Genomic DNA, 21,364 nt, shown 5'->3' on the forward strand with positions numbered 1-21,364 from the left:
CAGCTTTTCGGGTATGGTTGAAATGTGTGAAAATAAACACAAAAATTATATTACATATCTCAATATTATATTTATTAAAAAATATAACCTAACTATATATATGACTTTATATTTAAATTCAATCAACAAATAACTCGCACGTTCGTCGAAACTGGAATAATCAACCTCAGTCTTTCAACACAAATGAATACAAATCAAACAGGCCTCACACCAACAACAAATGGCGCTAACAAGCGTATCGTTACATCTCCGAGCGTTCGGTTCGCCCGACGCTCCCGAGCGCGCCCGGACATTGCCGAGCACACACGAGCTCTCCCGACCACACCGCCGCACTCCCGCGCAAGCGGCACACGCACACTATAAATACATATTTATAACATTGCACCTTCAATTTGTTATATTAAAAACCAGATAAAGTATTTATACGAAAACATACCGTCGAGTTCAATATACTATACAGAACTAGACGACATGTTTTTACGCTCAAACATAAAACTTGACTGGTTACAACCCGTTCATTGACAATGTTCACACTAGGCTACGTGTCAGAATGTTACAACAAATAAGTACATCGACTGCGTACTGAAACTAACTCCGCAACAATACTGTCAGTGATATCTGTGTGAAACCCTCAGTGTCCCTCAGACATCGTGAGGAGATAACAATGTAAACGGTTCGCCTACGTCACCGCGCATGTGAAGTTAACTTTAATATTGTCTGTATTGAAATACTACATTAGGACCCTGTGGACCGTCAACTGACGCAATATGTACGGACTAAAATCGTTGTAACAGTTGTATCCGTGCCGATAGCTTAGCGGTTATTTAAACAAACAACAACTTACATTTAAATTTGCTAGAGCCTCGCTCAACTATCGCACGGATCTTGGGTAATTATTACATATTCCAATGTGTTTACAATTGAAACTAACTATAAAAGTGTGACAGTTATCGTGAAAGCGTAACAATATGAAGTTGCTTTTACATATCATTGATTATTATAATTGTTTATAAGGTAGGGTAAACTCATATAATTTCCATTAACAACACATTTGAAAAACCATCATTCCACCATCGCAGTTTTTGCATCAAGTACTAAAGTAGAAAAATCATGTGCATTCTGTGTGCGCTGTATGTCATTTGAAGAAATTACATGAGTTTCTTGTACTGTAGCGAACGTCTTGTCGTAACACATAGGATAACAATACAGGGATTCTCATTGCAAAGACCACAAACGAGTGACTATTGCACAGACAAAAATATATTGAGTTTCTTAATCAAAATTGAGTGTAACCAGACGCTCAATACGTAGCACTTTACCACAGTTACTATTTCACCTTGTCAGAGTTCAGAAGTATCGCCTCATATGTGATAACAATAAGTAATCCCAAAAATTTACATTAAAAGCAAAATAATAATTTACAAGAGTCGAACCTGAGATGATATAACATTGTGCTGAACTAACACATTATCGTTCAATGTGATTGCACAAATTTTAATTAAGTTCGAATAGAACAAAACATCGATCAATGTCAACAATGGAAGTAGCGTAAAAACCTTAACTTAATTACGAGAAAATTTTGTTTATAATTTGTACTTCTTTTTCTCGTACATTTTGGCCCCAGAATTTGTGTCGTAAACAATTTAATTTAAATCAAAATGTCCGCCTCCCTGGGAAGACGGCATCATGCCGAATGTAATTTTGTTTAGGCGACTAACAACCTACACTTGAGTGTAAGTTGGAATTTTTAGTTCCTTAAAAATCGATTCTCAGGTCACAGATATCAAAATCGACTCGCACGAAATCAATTTGTTAAAAATAATCGATAAAACTGTATATGGAATTAATCACCACGATGTTTAAGGAACAAGTTATAAGGTAACTAAAGTATATCGCAAAATTTGTCATTTATTCATTAGGTACTTGGCGAGCGCCGCTGAAAGCAAATTCTATCGCGTTATGGGTTTAAAAACAACGTAATTTCAACAGAGTTTGCTTTGTACGGTACAAAAATTAAACGAACAAAATATAATTCTATCAAACCCAAATAAGATCGTATCAAACGCAAATAAAACTTAATCGTAACGACGTTGAAACGAAAAATGTTAAAAATTCATTGGTACAAGATTTCATTTCATTTATAAGATTTAAGCACAAATTGACGTTCTGTACATATGGTGAAATAAAATGATCTTTCGGAAGCTTATGTGTAACGCAGATAATTTATATAAATTAACATACATGTCACATCAGTGATATAATACTATTAGCGGGATGTCTGGCGGGACATAGTCGCATTCGTTACATCTGTGCTCTCCGTTATGAGATTATCACTCGCTCGTTTTGATTTTGATTGTTGGACATTGCTCATTGAACAACAGACATATTCAATCGATAGTTTGATTATATAAATTACAAAGTTATCACCGTTTAATCTCGCGTATCAATCAGTTCTTATTTACAATGTCTCGAGTTGTTTGGAGGATGTTAATATCTTTAGATCACATGACGGGCACAGAACTAGTTTCAATATATAATCAAGAGAACTAAAAATGTCCACAGTATGTCGTAACTAGTCTCCACTACTAGGTTCCGCCTGCACGCTGTCCGACACGCCGCGACCCTCACACAACCGCTCACACACATCTCCAAATTAACTCTAACATTAAAATTATTTTGATATGCACTTATTAATAGGTTTTTACAATGACATTTGTGCTGTACACTATTCAAAAAGAGCAGAGCGGCGGCGGGCCAACGCGTTCCAGTAATGTACTTACATTACGTTAAGAGACGGTCGTCGCGCTGTCGCAATTTGTACTTAAACATTCAAAATTATATTTTATCCAAACGATAATATGGACGTTGGCCGCGCGACCGCCCTGCCGACCGCTATTTACAACGATAACTAAACGAACCCATAATGAAACTTAAACGACGAACTCAGGTATTAACTAAATATTTGGCAAATCATCATATCGACAACGGAACAATGTGCAATGCGCAAACGACAGCCCTCACGGCGTGAACGTATGACGTATGGAACTAGAGCTAGCTTTACAAGTAAAATCGAAGGCCGCTAAGATATCACCGTTCATTACTGAGTAATATGTACAAGCGCGCGCCCGCCCGCCCACTGATTTGAGCGACTTATGTACACGGCGTCGCGGACACGCGCGTCTCCCGCACCTCCACATTCCGCACTCCACCCCTCACCACTGACGCAGGACCTACCATCTCATGCTGCTCTATGTGGACTTTACTGGTTCAATAATAAATAGTATCTTTACGACAGTTCCAGATATAGAAAGAGGGCTTCCGAATATGTAGGGTGTGTTACTTGTAGTAACCTCACCTCAGCTAGTTCTACAAATAGGTGAACTAAGGCAGTGGTGGTGAGTGTTAAACTCCCATCTTCCCAGTAATACCACAAATTAATCAATTACAAATTACACCTTCAAGGAACATTTTCTTTATAAGCGTTCAGTTTATTAAATAGGAATGTACAACTGTAATTGGTGACAGTATGAAGAAATGAAATTAGCACCATGTTTTTCAGATTGTAGTTGAGGTCTTGTGCTGTTTCTCTACAATAAATCTTCATCTTATTTTTATAAAGCGGCTCTAATATGGCTATTATCTAGCAAAACTATTAACAAAGAAAAATGACGCCCAGTTCGTGAAATCTTCGTTTGGTGTAACTACAATGTCACCTCACCGCACTCCGAAAATATTGAACTTCTCAATCTGGACGTGAGCCCCAGCCATAAGCTACTACCTATCGTATCAGTAACAGCACGTCACCAATCACAGTCGCACATAACACACAATTAGTTAAATATTCGACATTTTCTACGTCACAAATAATCCAACTAAATAATTTACTTGAAATTAGTTTTAACATTAACTTACTGCGCGCGATGTAATGTAACCATAATAAAAGAGATTCAGAGAACACTCTCGCACTTGACAACACACAAATACAACCATACATAAAGTATAAAATCTGTTATTACTAAAAATATACCATTCGGACAATAAACGTGTTAGTGCGTTACTTTTGACACCCAGACATTATTGCAAAGTACATAAAGATGGTACAATATACCCGTAAATAAAATGGCATCAGTGTTACTGCATACTTACATAATGCAACTAAGTTTCAACAAGTTAATAATGCATCTGAGCAGTCTCCACCATTTTGAATATCATTATAGTGTTTTTGATTTGTCATCAGTATGCAATAATAACTTTATAAAGGTGTTGAACATCGTGAAGAACACTGAAATGCATGATTAAAATCAAACTAATGTACTTTATAATTTGCTACTGTACAAATATAAAATAAGGCTGAGAGCTTACACAGATGACAATCAGATTCAACAATCAAGTCGATTATGATAAAACGGCACAGCTATACATTTCACAAGTGGCTGTCGAATCTAGTCGCGTGCGTAAGCCCTATACGTAATAAAAGAACAACACACTCACAAGTTTTAGCACAAGAGTGTTCTCCGCTTTCACGTACAACAGAAAACGAGCAGTGGACAGAAATAAAGATGTGAAACTGAAGCTCGTGGTATTGATAACGGCACTAAAGTCGAGTCTCGCACTCGGCACAACACTAAAACTCGAAGTCGAACAGTTCCGAGAGCCCCTCGTCGTGGTCGAGGCAGAAGCCGTAGTCCGTCGCCGACATCGGCGGCTCCAGCGCCAGGAACGGCTCCAGCTCCAGCTCTGCAACATCACCACACACCACGTGTCAATATCTCATCACATTACTACTTACTTCTCTTATTCATAGCACGAGCTCGCAACAAAACTATCCTTGCTGTATTTTCCTTTAAATCTATTTTAATGTTTTAACAAACAATTATTTTTATAGCTAAAAGAATCATGAGATAATTGTCTCAGTCATCACAGCACCAAAAGAAAAAATTAAAACAATTTTAAAAAATTCTAGATATTGTTTCCTAGGAAGTACACCAAGACTGTTTTCATACCTTGTAGGCAGATACTTAAATATACAAATATTTTTTATAAGGTAAATTATGTATGTATATGGTGTTACGTAGTGCGATTTCCTACACCCGATACGGTACTATCGACTAGTAAATACTGATCAAATGTATCTGACAAAAGCTAGTCGGTTGTCTATGGTTGATAGTAGTCGGAAATCGACCCAATGTACGAGTATCAGTATAATATGTTTAATTAAATGATAAGATTTACACAAAGAGTATGTCGTAAGTTAAGATTTATCGTATTCAGAGTACTCCATTAGTATGAAAATAATATATCCAAATTCTTAACTTGCGCCACATTACATCAATAATCGTAAAACGTGGATGCTGAATCACTCACGGCAAATAATAAACAACGTGTGAATGAACATAGGTCAATATCAGAGTTATTACACAAATAAATAGTTATTATCTACAGAATTAGTTTGTAACATCCGCCACCTTCGACAACACCTGTAGAACTGTACACACTGTTATACGAACATATAGAGCAAGCGTATAGGGTCTTGACAGGCGAAGCGAAGGTGAAAGACAAAATATACAGTACTTTTTGCAACATAAACTTTCAACAAATATAAAAATGCCTAGGATTTGTTAAAATTTGTGAATTTTGATTTCTTCTAAATTTGACAAATATCCCTCTATAACTTTGGCGTGAGATCTTTGTATTTTTTTAAATAGATCCTGGGTCTGTACATATGGATATGGATACGCAAAAGATTCTGAGAATGTCCATACATTCTCACAATATTTTGCACATCTATATTCTCGTTACTCTTTCAGACAAATATCACTAAACGAACTTTGTAAAATTAGGCAGACAGATAGTTATCTCGGTAATAAAAAAAAACTATTTATTTCTAACCCGGGGAATCTTATTACGCGGACGACGTCGCAGTCAGAACAACTCGGCTATACCAAAGTGTGTTAATAAGGCTTGTCATGATTTATGTAATGTTGCAAAAGTATTGTCAAATGTAAATCACACACAAACGAAAACAAACATTTCCGACTATTTTCGTCTGTTATTTTAGAATCATCATATTTATAATCATTCAATCTGAATATGACCTGAACATTTCAACGAGTCTACCTCTAATTCCATGAATATATTATATTTTAGATTCGGTCATATTCAAATCGGACGATCCAACTTCGAAAAATACCACTCATATTCGTATTCAATAATAACATTTCCATAATTTCAAAAGCAGTGTAATACAAAACACAAGTGATATTATTCGTGTCGTGGTAGATAGTAGTGCAAACATAGTTAGACATGAGAGCGGTTGTTACGATTGCGATGCGTGGTATTAGTAGATGAATTGGCTGTTAGTGGCGCCGCGCCGTGAGCTGAATCCCATGGTGCTACATGCCTGCACTGGAGCCGCACGGGACACAGCTCGCCGCACGGGCCTCCCGCACCCGCCCGCTGCTCGCCGACACCTGCCCGCCTCTCTTCGCGACCACCCCCCTCCCCGTCCCACCCCCTCAGTATACATATTTACAAAATATTTATAGTCGTCGTATTTGTACAGATACAAACACATCGCGTTCTTTCAAAATTTATTCAGTTATAAATGTTAATAGACCGCAGCGAACTATTTACACAACACAAACTTATTATTTATATTAGAGACGCATTGATCACACGGCATAGATTAGACGATTAGTTATAAAACTGGTTACTGAGAATGGCACGGCAACAAGAAGGCAACAGAGAATAGAAGAAATATTTCGTCCTAAATATGAAGGTTCACTGGTTTAACATGATACTCCACGATTCGTTGCAATGTCAGTCTTTGAAACAATCTGCGCACACACGACTTAGGGCAGTTATCAGTAAATTATGTTCAAAATGTATATTTTTCACTAACAGAGACAGTTACAAAGTTAGTAAAGCCGATGATGATGATGACGTGAGCACGGGTGATGAGACAAAAGCATGCAAATGCGCTGACACGTTGTGTGCGCCCATGTAATAACATGATACAATATTAATACATGATTATGATAATATTCACATATCACATTACACTGCCACAATTAACCATCAAGTGTAACTTACTCATGGTTGAAAGACACTCGACACAATGCTTAAAATAAGCAATGCATTCAACCCATGATTACACGTCTGTATAGTCGCCAATAACGAAATCATTTGGAATGTTGGATACCTCAAAGAAACACCATTACGTGTGAGATGTGGTAATGTATTGTGATATGTGTAGGGAGCAAGTCCGCACATAAACCAACCGTGTTAAGATCCCGCAGTACCATGATGTGACATAATGTGTGGTGTCTTCGCCGGGTAGCGTGGCCGTGGCGCGGCCGCGACGCGCAGCTAGAACTCTGACTGTGATGTGAGTGGACACACAGGTCACAATCCGAGTACTAGCTACGAAACGCGGGCCTCCTCCTCACCCCGCAGTAGCGTGACTTATGACCCATGACTAGTGATATATTATATACCTTGTGGTACTACTACAAACACCTTCAATTGTAGTTACAACACGCATAACTTAGATAGTCACTTTTGAAAGCATTTCAATATACGAACTACAATCTCTTGAAATAGTTAAATCAAAGATCACTACAGACTTTTACTAAGTTATGTGTTAGTCTGTAGCTTGAAAACTTGTTTATTTTGTATAGGTATCTTACAAACAATAAAATACAACAACCAGTTTTCCAATTTAAGGTATCGATAGATTACCTGCAATAATCCTAGAGAATGTTACAAACAGTAAGTTATGATGACAGCCACCAATGAGGTTTTCATATTATTACCCGTTTACGTGGACGTTAGAGCCAGTGGCATACATTTGTGGTAGTCAATTAGTTATTATGCCACTGGCTCTCACGTACACTTCGTTGATTATAACTATTTTTAACCTGTAGCTTATACAACGCAATTCCGAGGCCTGTGACGACTGTCGATTTGACGAAAAATACTCGTAAGTGCTAATCTATGACCCTTACGTACCATCGAATGTGCCTTAACATATTTGCAATACACAAATCGCGAGACAAACGTCGAAAGAATAAACGATTTTATTGATGAATTGATATATTATCTAAGCTATATCGTAGCGAGAATTCGGTAAAATAAGATATTATGTCCTTACATTACAATTTTGTTTGCAAATTCAGTAGTACATAAGAAGCACACGAGGGTCGACCACAAGGTGGTCGTGAGTGTAAATATGAAAGGAAGCAAGGAGTATCGAGCGCGAGTACCTGACTCCTGGTCCTCGGTCTGCAGCTGGGCGGCGGGCGCGAAGTCGTCACTGTCCGCTATCAGCGCGTTACGCAGCCGACCCCGCGCACTGCCACCTACAACACACGCCATTTTGCCATGAAATCATCGAATCATCACTAAATTACAAGTCGTCAATGTTATCTTATGATGCGGGCTCAGTCGGTTAAGAAAGATACAATAGCGTGTATACTGACTGTCGGGCGTGTTGAGCGTGTCGCGGTGGTGGATCTGTCGCTGCGGCGTGAGGTGCGGCGGCGCCAGCTGCGGCGGCGCGGCCAGCGGCAGCGTGGGGTCCGTGACGCACGGCGCGCGGGCCTCCAGCGCGGGGCTCGTGCCCGGCTCGCGCTTTATTGGCGTCCTGCGAACACCACCGCTCGTTAGAACGTCATCGTTCGGTTAACGACGGACATTTAACTTGGCGAAAGAGCAATACTCACGTGAAATCGGCCGCAATAGAGCCGGAGGGTTTGGACTGCAGGAGGGCTATGAGCGGCGCCAGCAGCGCCTTATTGTCCTCCAGCAGGGGATCCGCCGGCAACGCGCCTGACGCTGAAGGAAGTAAAACGTTAAATAGGGATCTTTCTGGCGGACTTTCGATCTCTTATGAATAGTGTGAAGCGGGTACTCACTCGAGGCGGGCGACTCCGGTCTCTCTTTCGGACAGAGGTAGACTTCGATCTCTCCCGACATGGATTTCAAGTGTATCATGTATCCTTTCTCGTCGGGATGCGGCACCTGTAACAGATCAATTGAAGTCTATAGTCGGAACCGTAGTAAGGCACAAACGCGTAGAAGTTCGGTAGGAACGCGCAAAAGTTCGGTAAGATCGAAAGACGACGAGACTCACACCAGCGTCGTGTCATTCGATTTCTTATCCACCCGAATTTCGGGGAGCGACTCCCCGGGTTAAACGGGCGACGGAGATCTATCGGTAGACACGAAAAGGACGAACATTGGGATCGTAGATGGCGCAGAGAGCGCAGAGAGCGCAGAGAGCGCAGAGAGCGCAGAGAGCGCAAAGAGCGCAAAGAGCGCAGAGAGCGCAAAGAGCGCAGACGGCACAGAGGGTCGACAAGCAGTGAGCTAAAGAGGAGAGACTAACGCTGAGGCGGGTGTCGGGCGGCGCCTTGATGGGGATGACGGTCTGGTTGCGGAAGTCGCGGATGGAGCGCAGGTCGGCGTAGGTGATGTAGGCGCGCGCGCCGTGCCGCGCCGACAGCTCGGACAGCGCGCGCTCGGCCACGCCCACGGCGCGCTCGGCCCGCGCGCCGCGCGCCGCCAGCAGCCGCACCTCGCGCCGCAGCCGCCGCGCCCGCGCCGCGCCGCCCGCGCCCGCGTCCCCGCACGCGCCGCCTGCAACCACACTCTGACTCACACGATATCCCCGGGACTGACGACCGTCGGTAGCGACGGTTGTCTTTTTCCTAACCTTCCTACCGAAAGCGGGCCCGATGAGGGACCTCTTCGGTCTTACAGAAAATGTCTCAATTCATCGAGGGTGGCACTTTAATTTCAATATGAGCTTTATTTTGAACTTTACGAGGTACCATGGAAGCGATTCGCATAGGATGATTTTGTGAGTGGAACAGACGAGCGTCCTCGTGCCACCCTTAATGAGCCTGAGTATCGAAATATATTAATACGAGACATCAATAAAATATGTTAAGAATTAAAATACTCACCATATTTCCACTGTATATTATTTTTGGATCGTTTTTCTAAAATTCCTATACCCTCTAGAACGTTTGTGATGTCGTATATACGACGCTTTTGGACCGATAAATGTTCAGCCGCTATGTTCAAGTCTAACACGCCGTTGGGCGACGACTTCAGCAAGGCGACGAACTTTTTTGTGAGTAAACCTAATGATGTGTCAAACCTGAAACAATTGTTACTGTTATAAGTTTATATTCTCATCAACTAACGTCACACAGTCCTAGTACCAAATTCACTTGTGGCTAGTAAACGCACAAGTCCTGAGGCCATCCTAAATCTAACGAACCACGCCCTTAAATATTTCTAAAACAGTAACAAGTTTTTTATTCCTTCTAGATACTTCCACATTGAAAACCATTTACGAGCAGTCAGAGCTTTATAAAAACAAAGAGAAATTTGCGCCGAATATTAATCCTATTTCTTCACATCCTTAGTGTTTAAAATGTAACGAGCACTCATGCAGACTAATGTCAACGTAACCTCTGGCTCAAATATTTACGTATATTATGTAAAGGTCGTTTAGTTAATTGTCGTCACCAGACTACCTACACATTCCATCTCCGTACCAAGTTTTACGAAACACAACCAGTGATCTAATTCTATTCCAACTTGTGATCTAGATTCTTCAGTCTATTTTTCATATCCAAACTTTTATAGTGGTTTTTTTACATCCTCTACTGTTTGTAGAGAAAAAATTCTCTCCAAATTCTTATTTTGAATATTTTCTGCATAACTTCCTTCTTGATCGTTACCAAATAGCTTGTCTTTGATCGGTAACTGCCTACAACGATCATACGCCGCTCAGGATCAACGGTACTTGCCCTCGAATGCAAGGAGGTCAAAAGTGGTCCACGCATGCAGGGACAGGCGGCGAGAGCGACCCGCGCAGTAGCTATTAAGCCACGAGGTGTTTTTCTCCTCTAATAAGAAAAGTTACAGCTCTCTAAAATGGAAATTTACCTCTCACTGAGACATGTACCTGGAACGTTCGGCGTACTTTTTCATAGAACTGGACGGTCGACTGTACGGCGTGAGAACTTTGACGCGTTTCTGTTTGGGCGTCTTGAAGTCAGCCTTCATGGGCACCACGTGGCCCTGCTGGCTGCCAGAACTGCTCTCACTCAGGTTCAGTCTTCTTTTCACCGCCTGATAACAATTAATTACCACATTTATTTACTCTTTCACTATTTGTGATCATCTGATAACTTAAATTAGGTAAAGACCTACATGAAATTACGTAGAATAAAGACGATTTTGTTAAATGAACCCCAATTTGTGAGTTCACTTCAACATTTTAAAACCTGCGTTACTGACGAACAAATCGTGACGTTTATTCACAGAAAAAAAAATGAAGTCCCTTAAATGCATTGATTTAGCACAAAAGAATTCCAAACTGCGGTTGCGCAAAAACCAGGTGTCGATGTCTAACGTTAGGTGAGAGAAAAAAGAGGGTTTATTATAATGATAGCAGGCTGAATAAGGGTAATTTACATGTCATTTGCAATGCATTACCCATACGCGGATGTTTGATGCACGACATACAAAAATATGTAGAGCTAGGAGTATAATAAATTGAGTACAACAACATGAACAGCATATCTTAGAAGATAATTTACGCACTACGTGAATATTACAATCTAGACTATTTTATATTATCACTACGCCTAAGTACGTCATTATCAATAAATTATTGAAAAACATAACCCGAATTGAATTTATGTACGGTAAATAAACAGTTGACTTTTATTGTTCTTTGTATCATCGCCATTTCAGAACGCATAAATTGACGACGATAATATAATTAAAATTATGTTGTGCACTCACCCCCATGACATTCACTTTCAATCGCAAAATGTAACAAAATACTGCGTGATTTAAGGTACATATGTAAGCGACATGACGTGTTAATATAACATTAGTTAACTGCACTCAAGCACTTCCACGGGCCGCGACGTATGATAAAATAGTACTCACTCTTAACACAAAGTAAGTCATTGTTAATCTCTTCAATTGAGCATCACTACAACGACTAAGACACTGACTTCTAACTCACGACACTTCAACGGATCTATTCGTAACTGCTCTCAATTTCAAACTGTACGTTGACCCCATGTTAATTAATAGCAACTATTATTCGCAAATTAACTCACAATATAAGAAACTATTATTAAAATTTTATTTAAAGATAAGGTGCGCAACGTCAAACCGAAATAGAGCACGAGAGCTAAGAGGAAGATGCACGAGGCATTTTCAATAAGCTCATGCAACAAATTCAATTTCGACATCCAGCGGGGCCAAAGCCCCCAAAAGGAAGTGTGTGGGGAGGGTACCCGGTAACAACAATACATGACATAAATTAGAATCAACACAAAAGCCGCCGAGCTCTCGGAAGGGACCTCTAGCAAAAGAATGGCAATTTCTTATCTCGAAATATTTGTGTTATTATTAATAGTGAACTAGGCGCTATTGTTAATTTGCCGGATTTGTGGGTCCCGTGCTTCTTTGTGCCGGTGTGCGTCTCGAGCAAGTAAACCGGAGCAGATGTGACACCGGCCCGCTATCTCACCAGATAAAACATCCCTCGCGTCAGCGCAAACTACTAATACTGTTGACATCATCAATTCAGCCCTTGGTATATTACGAGTAATAATAATGATACAACTGCATGCAACCGAACAAAATAGATTAACTCGATCCGTATCTATAAAAAAACTCTATTGTTATCTATGATAAATTAAATTATTCTTAACAATAATTTAAAGGAACCCCAATGTAAAGTAAGGCTTGCGTGAGACGTTTAGGACAATGACCGAAAAAATGTGCAATGCAAGTGTGATGACAGGAAGTATGTACCTGGCCACGTGACCACCTAGTGTTGGAACCACATGGCGCCGGGTGAACGCCACTCGAGCCATCATGACAAACTGTTAACATGTGTGCCTTCTGCCTACACTTGCCGCCCGCTATGCTCACATATTATTATGCTACTTACCCACGTAGCGACAAGTTTAAGGTTATACATACCACCAGCTGGCATTTGCTATAAAAAACTAATTTATCATTAGGTTCAATTGGCATGCAACGCGAACCGACCGTATCCTGCATGCCATCGTCATCTCTTCTCTATGTTAACACCGTTCGTCTGTCTCTCATGGCTAATCTATTCTTAAAAGTAAAATCTACTTCCTTTAATCGGTTTATTCTAGTTGTTACCATTGGAAAAGTCGAGTGGACTCTGAGCGACACAAGGCGAGGGAGTTTCCAAAACTCGAATCAATTAAATGCAAATCTGAAGTATCAAGAACCCTCTAAACGATTTCAGCATTCCCAGCGTGGTTGAAAGTGTAATAAAGTCCCATATTCAAATTTAAACACCTATCTGCAAAAATCTTTACATTCTCTCATGCCTAAAGATCATATTAAAAAAAGAAAGGCGTAAAGCAAAATTTTGCCATGCCATTAGAGGCATCCGTCAATTTTGGCGGACGCTCCACGTCCGCCATTTTGTACTTTTTTGATCCGGGTGATCGACTCGTTACCTAATAGGCAATCTGAGTACCGATCAATAAAATATAAAATAAAAGAGTACAAAAAAAATATTTTAATATATAAATGTCGTTAACATCGATGTTGTTCAAACATATTTTGGAGTTTTAATTGACATCGATCAAAACCGATGTTTGAGGAAAGATTTTATGTGCATCGTTCCCAACAACCAGTATAGATGAGCCGTTTCAATTGTGGGTAATACTGGTCGATAATTTTGTTCAAGTATTTCCTACAACAATTATTTTTTGTATTGGAAACTATTTATGCCATAAGTAATCTCCATGATAAATAGCTCGCCGTTAGAAATCAAATGACATTTTTATCGTAGCAATGTTATCTTTAAAAATGAGACACGGTACACTAACTCAGTTTTTTCTCTGAATGAAACGTTGTGTGAACTAAACGTCGATAAAAACAATTAAACGATCATCTCGAAACACGATTTTATTCATGTGAACTAGGCTTTATCCTCAAAGAATTTAGTGTTACCAATACATGTATAACAACGGTTAAAATACTACTAACCGCAGTAAATAATGATAATATTATTAATATGTGGGAGAATTATGTGAAACTCGTACAAGTTTCAATGTAACACGAGTGGGTCGAAGAAAATAGTTAACCGGGATTTATGTACGGGACAGCGTCTCTCCCGTCAAGTCCTGTGATTGGTCGGCACCCCGCGTAGGGTCCCTCCGACTAAACACTTTTCAGTGTACTCGCTGCCGTTACACACTCAAAATTCGTCGTCTACGATCCGCCATTTTGATTCGTTATAATAACGATTACGATTCGCGGAATTTATGACATTTTCTTTAAAACTTGTATTGTAAACTATAAACGTATATATTTATACTAATATTTTATACCCCATTAACTTAATTCAAAACCACTTCACACAAACTAAGTATCAACATTATCAGACCACAATTAATTGTAAACACATATAGGCGTAGTAATTAATTTCGTAAAATTACGTTGACCCAATAATAAAGGTTATTAAAATTGATGAACAACCAGTACCACACATAATGCATTTTAAGCATAATTATGGAAATATATATTCACCTAATTTTAATTTAAAAAAATGTTCCAACTATCATCCAATCTCTTCATCCTCTGAACTTCAAGTATTCTATTTGCACAGTTCAATGACCTCTCAGAGATCAATGACCTCATTATAATTTTAAAGCTTTTTAAGTTGAATTCAACTTTCTATGATCTTGATTTTAGTTTTAATAAAATTGATAGTGATTATACATATCATTCTGGCTTGCTAGGTCCACTGAATAAAATAATATCTAGCACAACTCAAATCTCCAAATTCATTAGGTAAAATATGTTTTTTTTTCCTATAAAGTTGGTTTAACACTTAATAGGTAGATCTCATGATAATCTCAAAATTATAATTTTTTCATAGAATCTTGATAATGCTAATCAATGGGTCCAACACAGTATTAAGAATGTTTTCACTGCTACATCAACAGTGTTTTTAATCTGTACTCAGCCTATATATTTCCCTTTAGAAAATCTATTTAGACCGACAGTTAACCTAACAAAACTTTTCAATCATGATATGGATGATTTAATAAATCACATTAAATACTTGTTTAGGAAACAACTGATAACAAATGCAACCACAACCATCACTTTAAACTAATTTTAAAAGAATCTTGCCAAGACTAGAATAATATACTGCTTTTAATTACATTAACCATAAAAGTCTTGTCAATTCAAGCGCAATTCACTTTCTTAGTTATGAATGTGCAATGAAAAATGTTGTTAGCAATCAACAAAACTTTCTCAGTCTATGAATTAACATTCTCATTTATGTTCTAGTTACATAATGTAACAAATATTTACTCACAAGAAACAGAAACAAAACTGAATAGCTAAAAATATATCCAGTCACATACAAAAACATAGAAACTCCCAGTGATGTAATAGCTGATTCAGTCCAATGTTCATTTAAATAATATTAAGATTATTTAATAGAAATTAAGAGCATAAACATCATGTTCTTTCAAATTTTAAATAAGACAAATACTAATTTGCTCCTCAACCATAAGTTCACCAAAAACAAGAGTTTATCGAATACAGCAATTTGACTTCATGTAATGCATCATTACAACAAAGCACATTTCATGCTCTCCCATGCATTGACATAGATACCTACATAGTAAAAGTTATGTTAAATATAACTGAACTAGAACTATTCATATACTAAAACTATAATAATATCAACATTGCCACATGAACTTAAAAATTGCCACATCCCTCCCGATTACCAAATCACAAACCACTCATGTCATAAGCATGGTATTTTATGGAGCCTGAGCATTAGTAATTATGTAGGTTCAACTTTAAAATTAGGAGTTCATAATGTATTTGATTACTATATGTAATTGCATTCTCTGTGCATTACATTATGACTCTTATCCGAATATGATACACATTACAGAAGTACTGGTTTGTACTTGATGTGACATGAATAACAAATGTGTCAGCAAAATATACATAATATAATTAATAATTAACTGCTGGCACTCCCAACTACCTGAAGACCAATTGTTGAAGACCAGACTTGTTTAATGTATCAGTGGACTCAAGTGACATAGAAAAGGAACTTACTTCAGACGTCTTCGGCGGTGCCGTAGGCGCTTCACGCCTGATCTGATGCTGTGGCGTGGCGCCATAGCCATGGTCGAGCAGGTGGTAGCTGATGGGCTGGCTGGGGCTGTCGTCTAGTAGCGTGGTATGCGATGGAGAAGCCGCAGCGCGTACCACCACCTCGGCCTCGCCCTCCGCCGGCCCTCGCTTCACCCCTCTCGGCATCGCTGTTAATGAACACAAATAACATGTTACAAATCAATGAACATCATATTTCACTGCAGTAACCAATCGTAATCATCACAATTCAATTAGTGAAGAGGTTAGGGGCGCCGCGCGCGCGGAAATCACGAGTGAGAAGCCTCCGAAGCGGAGTGGGTCGATAGCAGGTTTTAACTAACTCTATGAATTACCGAAGGTCCGTGGCGACACTTCCAGCTGTCCAGTTTTGCTTACGTCACTTTTTTCAACGACATTTTCCCCAAAATATCGACAACCTAGCGGTGATACCTAGGCATAACCGCTTCTAAACCCTAGTGTACACATACAAGAATTACACACAAAATACCCACTGTAATAGAATGATACTTACAAAAGGTGTAAGCGAACGATATCCGAATTTATAACCATAAAACGACATTAATGTTTTCGACGCAAACGCTACATTATCGAGTACTCAAAATAAAATGTCCGCCGCTTTGTTGGTCCCGAGTGAACTCGTGGACATCGAGACGCTCGATAATTTTTAGTTACTTCACACAGTTTATCAAATACACATGATATTTATTCACTATTTACTTCACTCGTTAAAGAAAATAATAAAAAGGTCCTAGTCCACATTTTATAGTAACTTATTAGATAAAAATGCGGAGCATTGGAACGGCGACAGGAAGCTTTTCAGAACATCTGGCTTGCAAGCGACGTAGCAGTGGCGCGAACTACGTGCGCAGGCGCGAAGCGGCCGAGCAAGCAACCCCTAGCAGACGCCGCTTTGCGATCCAAATTCCTCCCCTCGTTGAAGAAGCCATAAAAAATATAACGAATTTTTGAATTACATTGTTCGACCGGTTTTGAGAAGCGTAGCGTCTTTAGAGCCGTTTGTTAACTTTTGTATCGAGAAATGCGCAAATAATATTATGCACTGCTGTTTGTTTTTAGAAGAATTATTTCAGATAAGTTGTTTTTGTGAATGTATTTAAATGAAAAAGTAGTTAAGAGTAAAAAATCAGCATGCAAAGGATCATATCTTCTATTGCAATGATTTTTAATATTCGTGAATGATTTTATTTATTAAAAATCTGTATTTTTCATTCCTAAGTTAAAAATACATAAAACACTTGCAAATAAATTTTCACTTAATAAATTTGATTATTTATTAGGTATCCAAATATGTATAAATATAGTTAAATTCGGTTTATTTTATTGTGTAGGTAGGTGTAGCTAGGAATATTGTAATAGAAGGATTTAAATAATACTTCCTGCAATAATTGAAATTTGTGCTAAGTAAGTGTACACCGATGTCTAATAAAAAAATGGGCACAATATTTTAAGCTAAACTTTTAGCTCTTGAGAAAAAAAATATGTTAAGATTATCACTTACGATGTTCTTTTTCCAGATCTTTACTGGAAACTAATTTCAAGTTTTTTTAAAATGTATTTTGTTGGACTGTGTAGGTAGTTATCTAAAGGTAACATTATTATTTTAAAACTCCTTTTCGAGAGTCTGTAATAACAGAAAGCTTCCCAGTTTTCTGGATTTCTTGATTCGCGAATGGAATATAGTGAATATACAGTAACTATTTGACATAATTTATTGTAAGTATATTAAGTATATCATGCACTTATTTTCTACATAGATAATTTAGATAAGTATTTTTTTAAATATTACTTACGGTAATAACCCACAACAAGGATTTTATCGTAAAAAAGAGCCTATTTTATTTTAAAAGTTATTAATATATCCTGTAATTAGGATACGGAAGTTTATGAAACCGCGAATATAGCGGAAATGACTGTACATATATTTACAAAAAGATCTCTATCATAGACAAAATTCGTTCAGAAATGAATTTACTAAATAATTTTACGTAAGTTACTAATAATCAATTGTAATTCTCATCGTCGAACAAGTCAATGAATAATGATAAATTATTACCCAAATAGAGTAAAATAAACATACCTGTTTACTGATCATAAGGGTAGAAATAGATACCAAAGTACTTCATGAAAATATGTCATTAAACAAATAAATGTTTGAATTAAATGCTTTTTTACCAATTTCCTTGTTTTAATAATAACATATAGTTTATTAGAGCATTATTATTTAAACTTGTATGAGCAAGGCTAGATAGTTTAGATCGTTGCTTACCGGAATACCTAAAACAGTAAATAAACGAGGGTCTACGCCATGCCTATATTATCTACGGCTGCGCAATCTCAGCATAAACGTCCTTTGCACAAATAACCAGCGAAAGCTCAACAGGTACTAATTCTTTGACCTTAACCATGAGTTTGATCTGCTAAAGAGATCGTTTATTTATTTGGATATTTTAAGCAAGCTGGCTGGTGGGCTTCGTTAGATGGTGCCGATATCAAGAGAGTCCAAAGATCTGCTTTTGCCGCACTTCAGTCCTATAAACCAACAACATAACAAAGAGCCTTATATGCAAGGTTCTCGGTTGGTGTACGCAGAATTTAGAAAATCAGTAACCCGTAGGAAGTTATCTAGCGGACGACGACCTGTTCGCTACCGCAACCTTCCTTGGGATATAGGTACACATTAATAGCGATCATAATCTAGAAAAATTGTGCGTGCCGTGCATGCAGTTATCAGACTATAGATAGGTGCTCTAGTTTTTTAACCTTTTAAATCCGTTATAGTACACAACTAATAGATATGGAGTGCCAAAACAATGATAGGACTGGTCTTTGCACGCTTGAAACGAATTCTGGATAGTACGATGACTTTTGTGATATAGGCGTCTGTTTATGATGTTTAACATCATTAGCTTCAGGATACAGTCTGGTGCGCACTGCATACAACACTTACGAATTTGTTATTGTATTATTGTTTACTTACGCTGTCTTAATTATTTGCAGGTACACGTACCTATCTACCCAGTTTTAAAAGACAGATGTCCCGTTCTCGATTTGTCAAACTCACTGTTTTTGTAGTTGCTCTTAGATTTTAAAGGAAGAAAGGTCGAATCCTACGACACATATACCTAATGATCTTATTCTCGGAAAAAAGTTGGCAAAGCATTACCAATGACGCACTGCGTAGTGCAGTGTTCACGTACATTTATTTATTTAATAGCTATTATTCATTTACTAAAACAACAACTTATGACAAATATACTTAGCTTAAGTATCTTTCTAATATACGAACACTTTAAGGATAAAATATTTAAGTAGATATGTTTGTAAGTGACTTCTTACCCACTTTTGATAGTCGTTTAATGCATAGGATTATAATAATATAGGGATTTAAATATACTTGCTCCTAATGGTTTCGGGATAGGTTACAGTAGGAGCGGATTCCAAATCTAAGAAACTGAGCAGTTGAATATGATCCTATTTACTTGCTAAGTAGTTACTTAGATAATACGATAGCCACGGACCAATGGGTTTGCATTATTTCTAACAATGCACGCAGAGGAGCCTACTAGGAATAGCTAGGCCCAAGTATACTTTTAGCACCACAGTCCCAGGCTATCTAGCTACTCCACCGACACGCTGCTTCCTGGTAAGCCTCAAATGCCTGTGAGACTAGTTTAATACATTGCAGGCCCCAACTAAAATCCATCCTCACGTCCGCGGGCAACATAATACCACGTTACTTCTGTACCTTTCGGCTGCATACTTATACATAATCTTAACAGGTATCGAAACAGCCCTATCCAAAATAAACCTCCATCCTAATTAAAATTGTCCTTTTGTTTTATCCTAATAATATTCATGAGAATTACTGCTGTGCCATGAGAGGGTGGAAATAGATAAAGTAAGATGATTAACATGTTTCGTTTGCTTTATAGATATCAGTACGGTGGAGCCGGGTGGCTCCATTTGCGTAAAATAATTTATTGGTTTCATTCCCTATTTCAGCCGATAAAAATAGGAGTTGATTCTTAAAAAAGCCTGTGTTGGTCGATAGAAATAACAAATTATTAGTAGTAACTTGGTAAACTTATGGATTGAAAGATAAAGAGCTGGTGAAAGTACCAACGATACAGTCGCCGCTCTACTTAATTGCGGGTAGGTACCTACTACTTAATGGGACTGTAGAGGAACGAGCTGTTATGTTCCTCCAACACAAAGGGAGGATCCTACGTCCAGGCGAGGTGATCATGCCTGGTGGGCCGAGGCTGCCCCACCGTTCTAGCCGGGGACTTGTAGTGAATCTATCTGTTATTAATTAGTAACACTAACATTACGCACTATACGATACAGATATAAATCAGGAAATTTCAAATTTCTAAACTATGCAGTTACGCCATTACTTAACGTAATTTAGGTACTTAACTTGATTATTATTTTATTTAGGCCTACTTTGCAAGCCGTATAAAGCCGAACAAACCTACCCTTATAATTTTAGGGTGTTTAAACATTTATAAGTAAACGTCGATTAATGACACGTGTTATAACATCGGCCCGTAGTTTTTAATACGCCAATAAACCAATCTATCGTCCATCGAATTTAATCATTGGCACCACTCATCAGTGTTGGGAAAACAACTTACTTAGATTGCATTGTATCGTATTTTGTAGGTTGGTGAGAGAAAGGAAATATTATAATATAACTGTGTACAAAATGGCTAGAAAAACTTACATAGGTATGTAACAGATGACTCACTTAACTTTTAAATCACACCATAATCTCACTCTTATTCTGCTTGTTTTGAGTATTGTAGCAAAAAAAAACTAAACAATCCTTGCGCAGGCGGGAAAAAAATCTATTCTTCTGCCTAGTTTTCAAAGTTAGAAGAATACAATGATAGTTTAAGATAAGTCTAGCTTTTCAATCCAAACAAATTGTTGGTTTATAGTTTAGGTTCTTGTTATTTTACATAATTAACTGCGTATTGCTGCTATATATAATTGCTAATACGGTCTTGCAAGATCGTTTATCAATGTATGACTTTAAGTAATAGATATTAATTTAATATTTTCGGGCTTCACGGATAAAATAATGATTATTAACGTG

The 21,364-nt window shown here is 38.2% G+C and overlaps 1 protein-coding gene across 3 annotated transcripts; it reads right to left on the minus strand.

Annotated features, from left to right (window-relative positions):
- Nucleotides 1–45: 45 nt before the first annotated feature.
- Nucleotides 46–17,831, minus strand: E2f1 (E2F transcription factor 1). 3 transcript variants are annotated; one of them, XM_076125383.1, is made up of 10 exons: nt 17,762–17,831; nt 16,183–16,388; nt 10,982–11,148; nt 9,969–10,165; nt 9,389–9,639; nt 8,916–9,021; nt 8,724–8,835; nt 8,481–8,644; nt 8,265–8,360; nt 46–4,737 (listed from the first exon to the last, which is right to left on the minus strand). In XM_076125383.1, exons 2-10 carry the CDS (start codon nt 16,384–16,386, stop codon nt 4,625–4,627), a joined length of 1,410 nt encoding a protein of 469 aa, XP_075981498.1. In that variant the 5' UTR covers nt 16,387–16,388; nt 17,762–17,831; the 3' UTR covers nt 46–4,624. The 3 variants fall into 3 exon arrangements, with proteins under 3 accessions (XP_075981498.1, XP_075981481.1, XP_075981490.1); XM_076125366.1 differs by lacking the exon at nt 17,762–17,831 and adding an exon at nt 16,754–17,229; XM_076125375.1 differs by lacking the exon at nt 17,762–17,831 and adding an exon at nt 16,575–16,712.
- Between the last annotated feature and the right edge of the window lie 3,533 nt (nt 17,832–21,364).

This window comes from Anticarsia gemmatalis, chromosome 2, assembly GCF_050436995.1.
Source record: "Anticarsia gemmatalis isolate Benzon Research Colony breed Stoneville strain chromosome 2, ilAntGemm2 primary, whole genome shotgun sequence".
Lineage (NCBI taxonomy): Eukaryota > Metazoa > Arthropoda > Insecta > Lepidoptera > Erebidae > Anticarsia > Anticarsia gemmatalis.

Coding starts and splice junctions, on each gene's coding strand:
- E2f1 (XM_076125383.1), bottom strand. CDS start 16,386: ATGCCGAGAGGGGTGAAGCGAGGGCCGGCGGAGGGCGAGGCCGAGGTG. Junction 11,149..16,182: donor CACCGCCGAAGACGTCTGAA/GTAAGTTCCTTT, acceptor AATTGTTATCAG/GCGGTGAAAAGAAGACTGAA. Junction 8,836..8,915: donor ACCGGAGTCGCCCGCCTCGA/GTGAGTACCCGC, acceptor TACTTCCTTCAG/CGTCAGGCGCGTTGCCGGCG.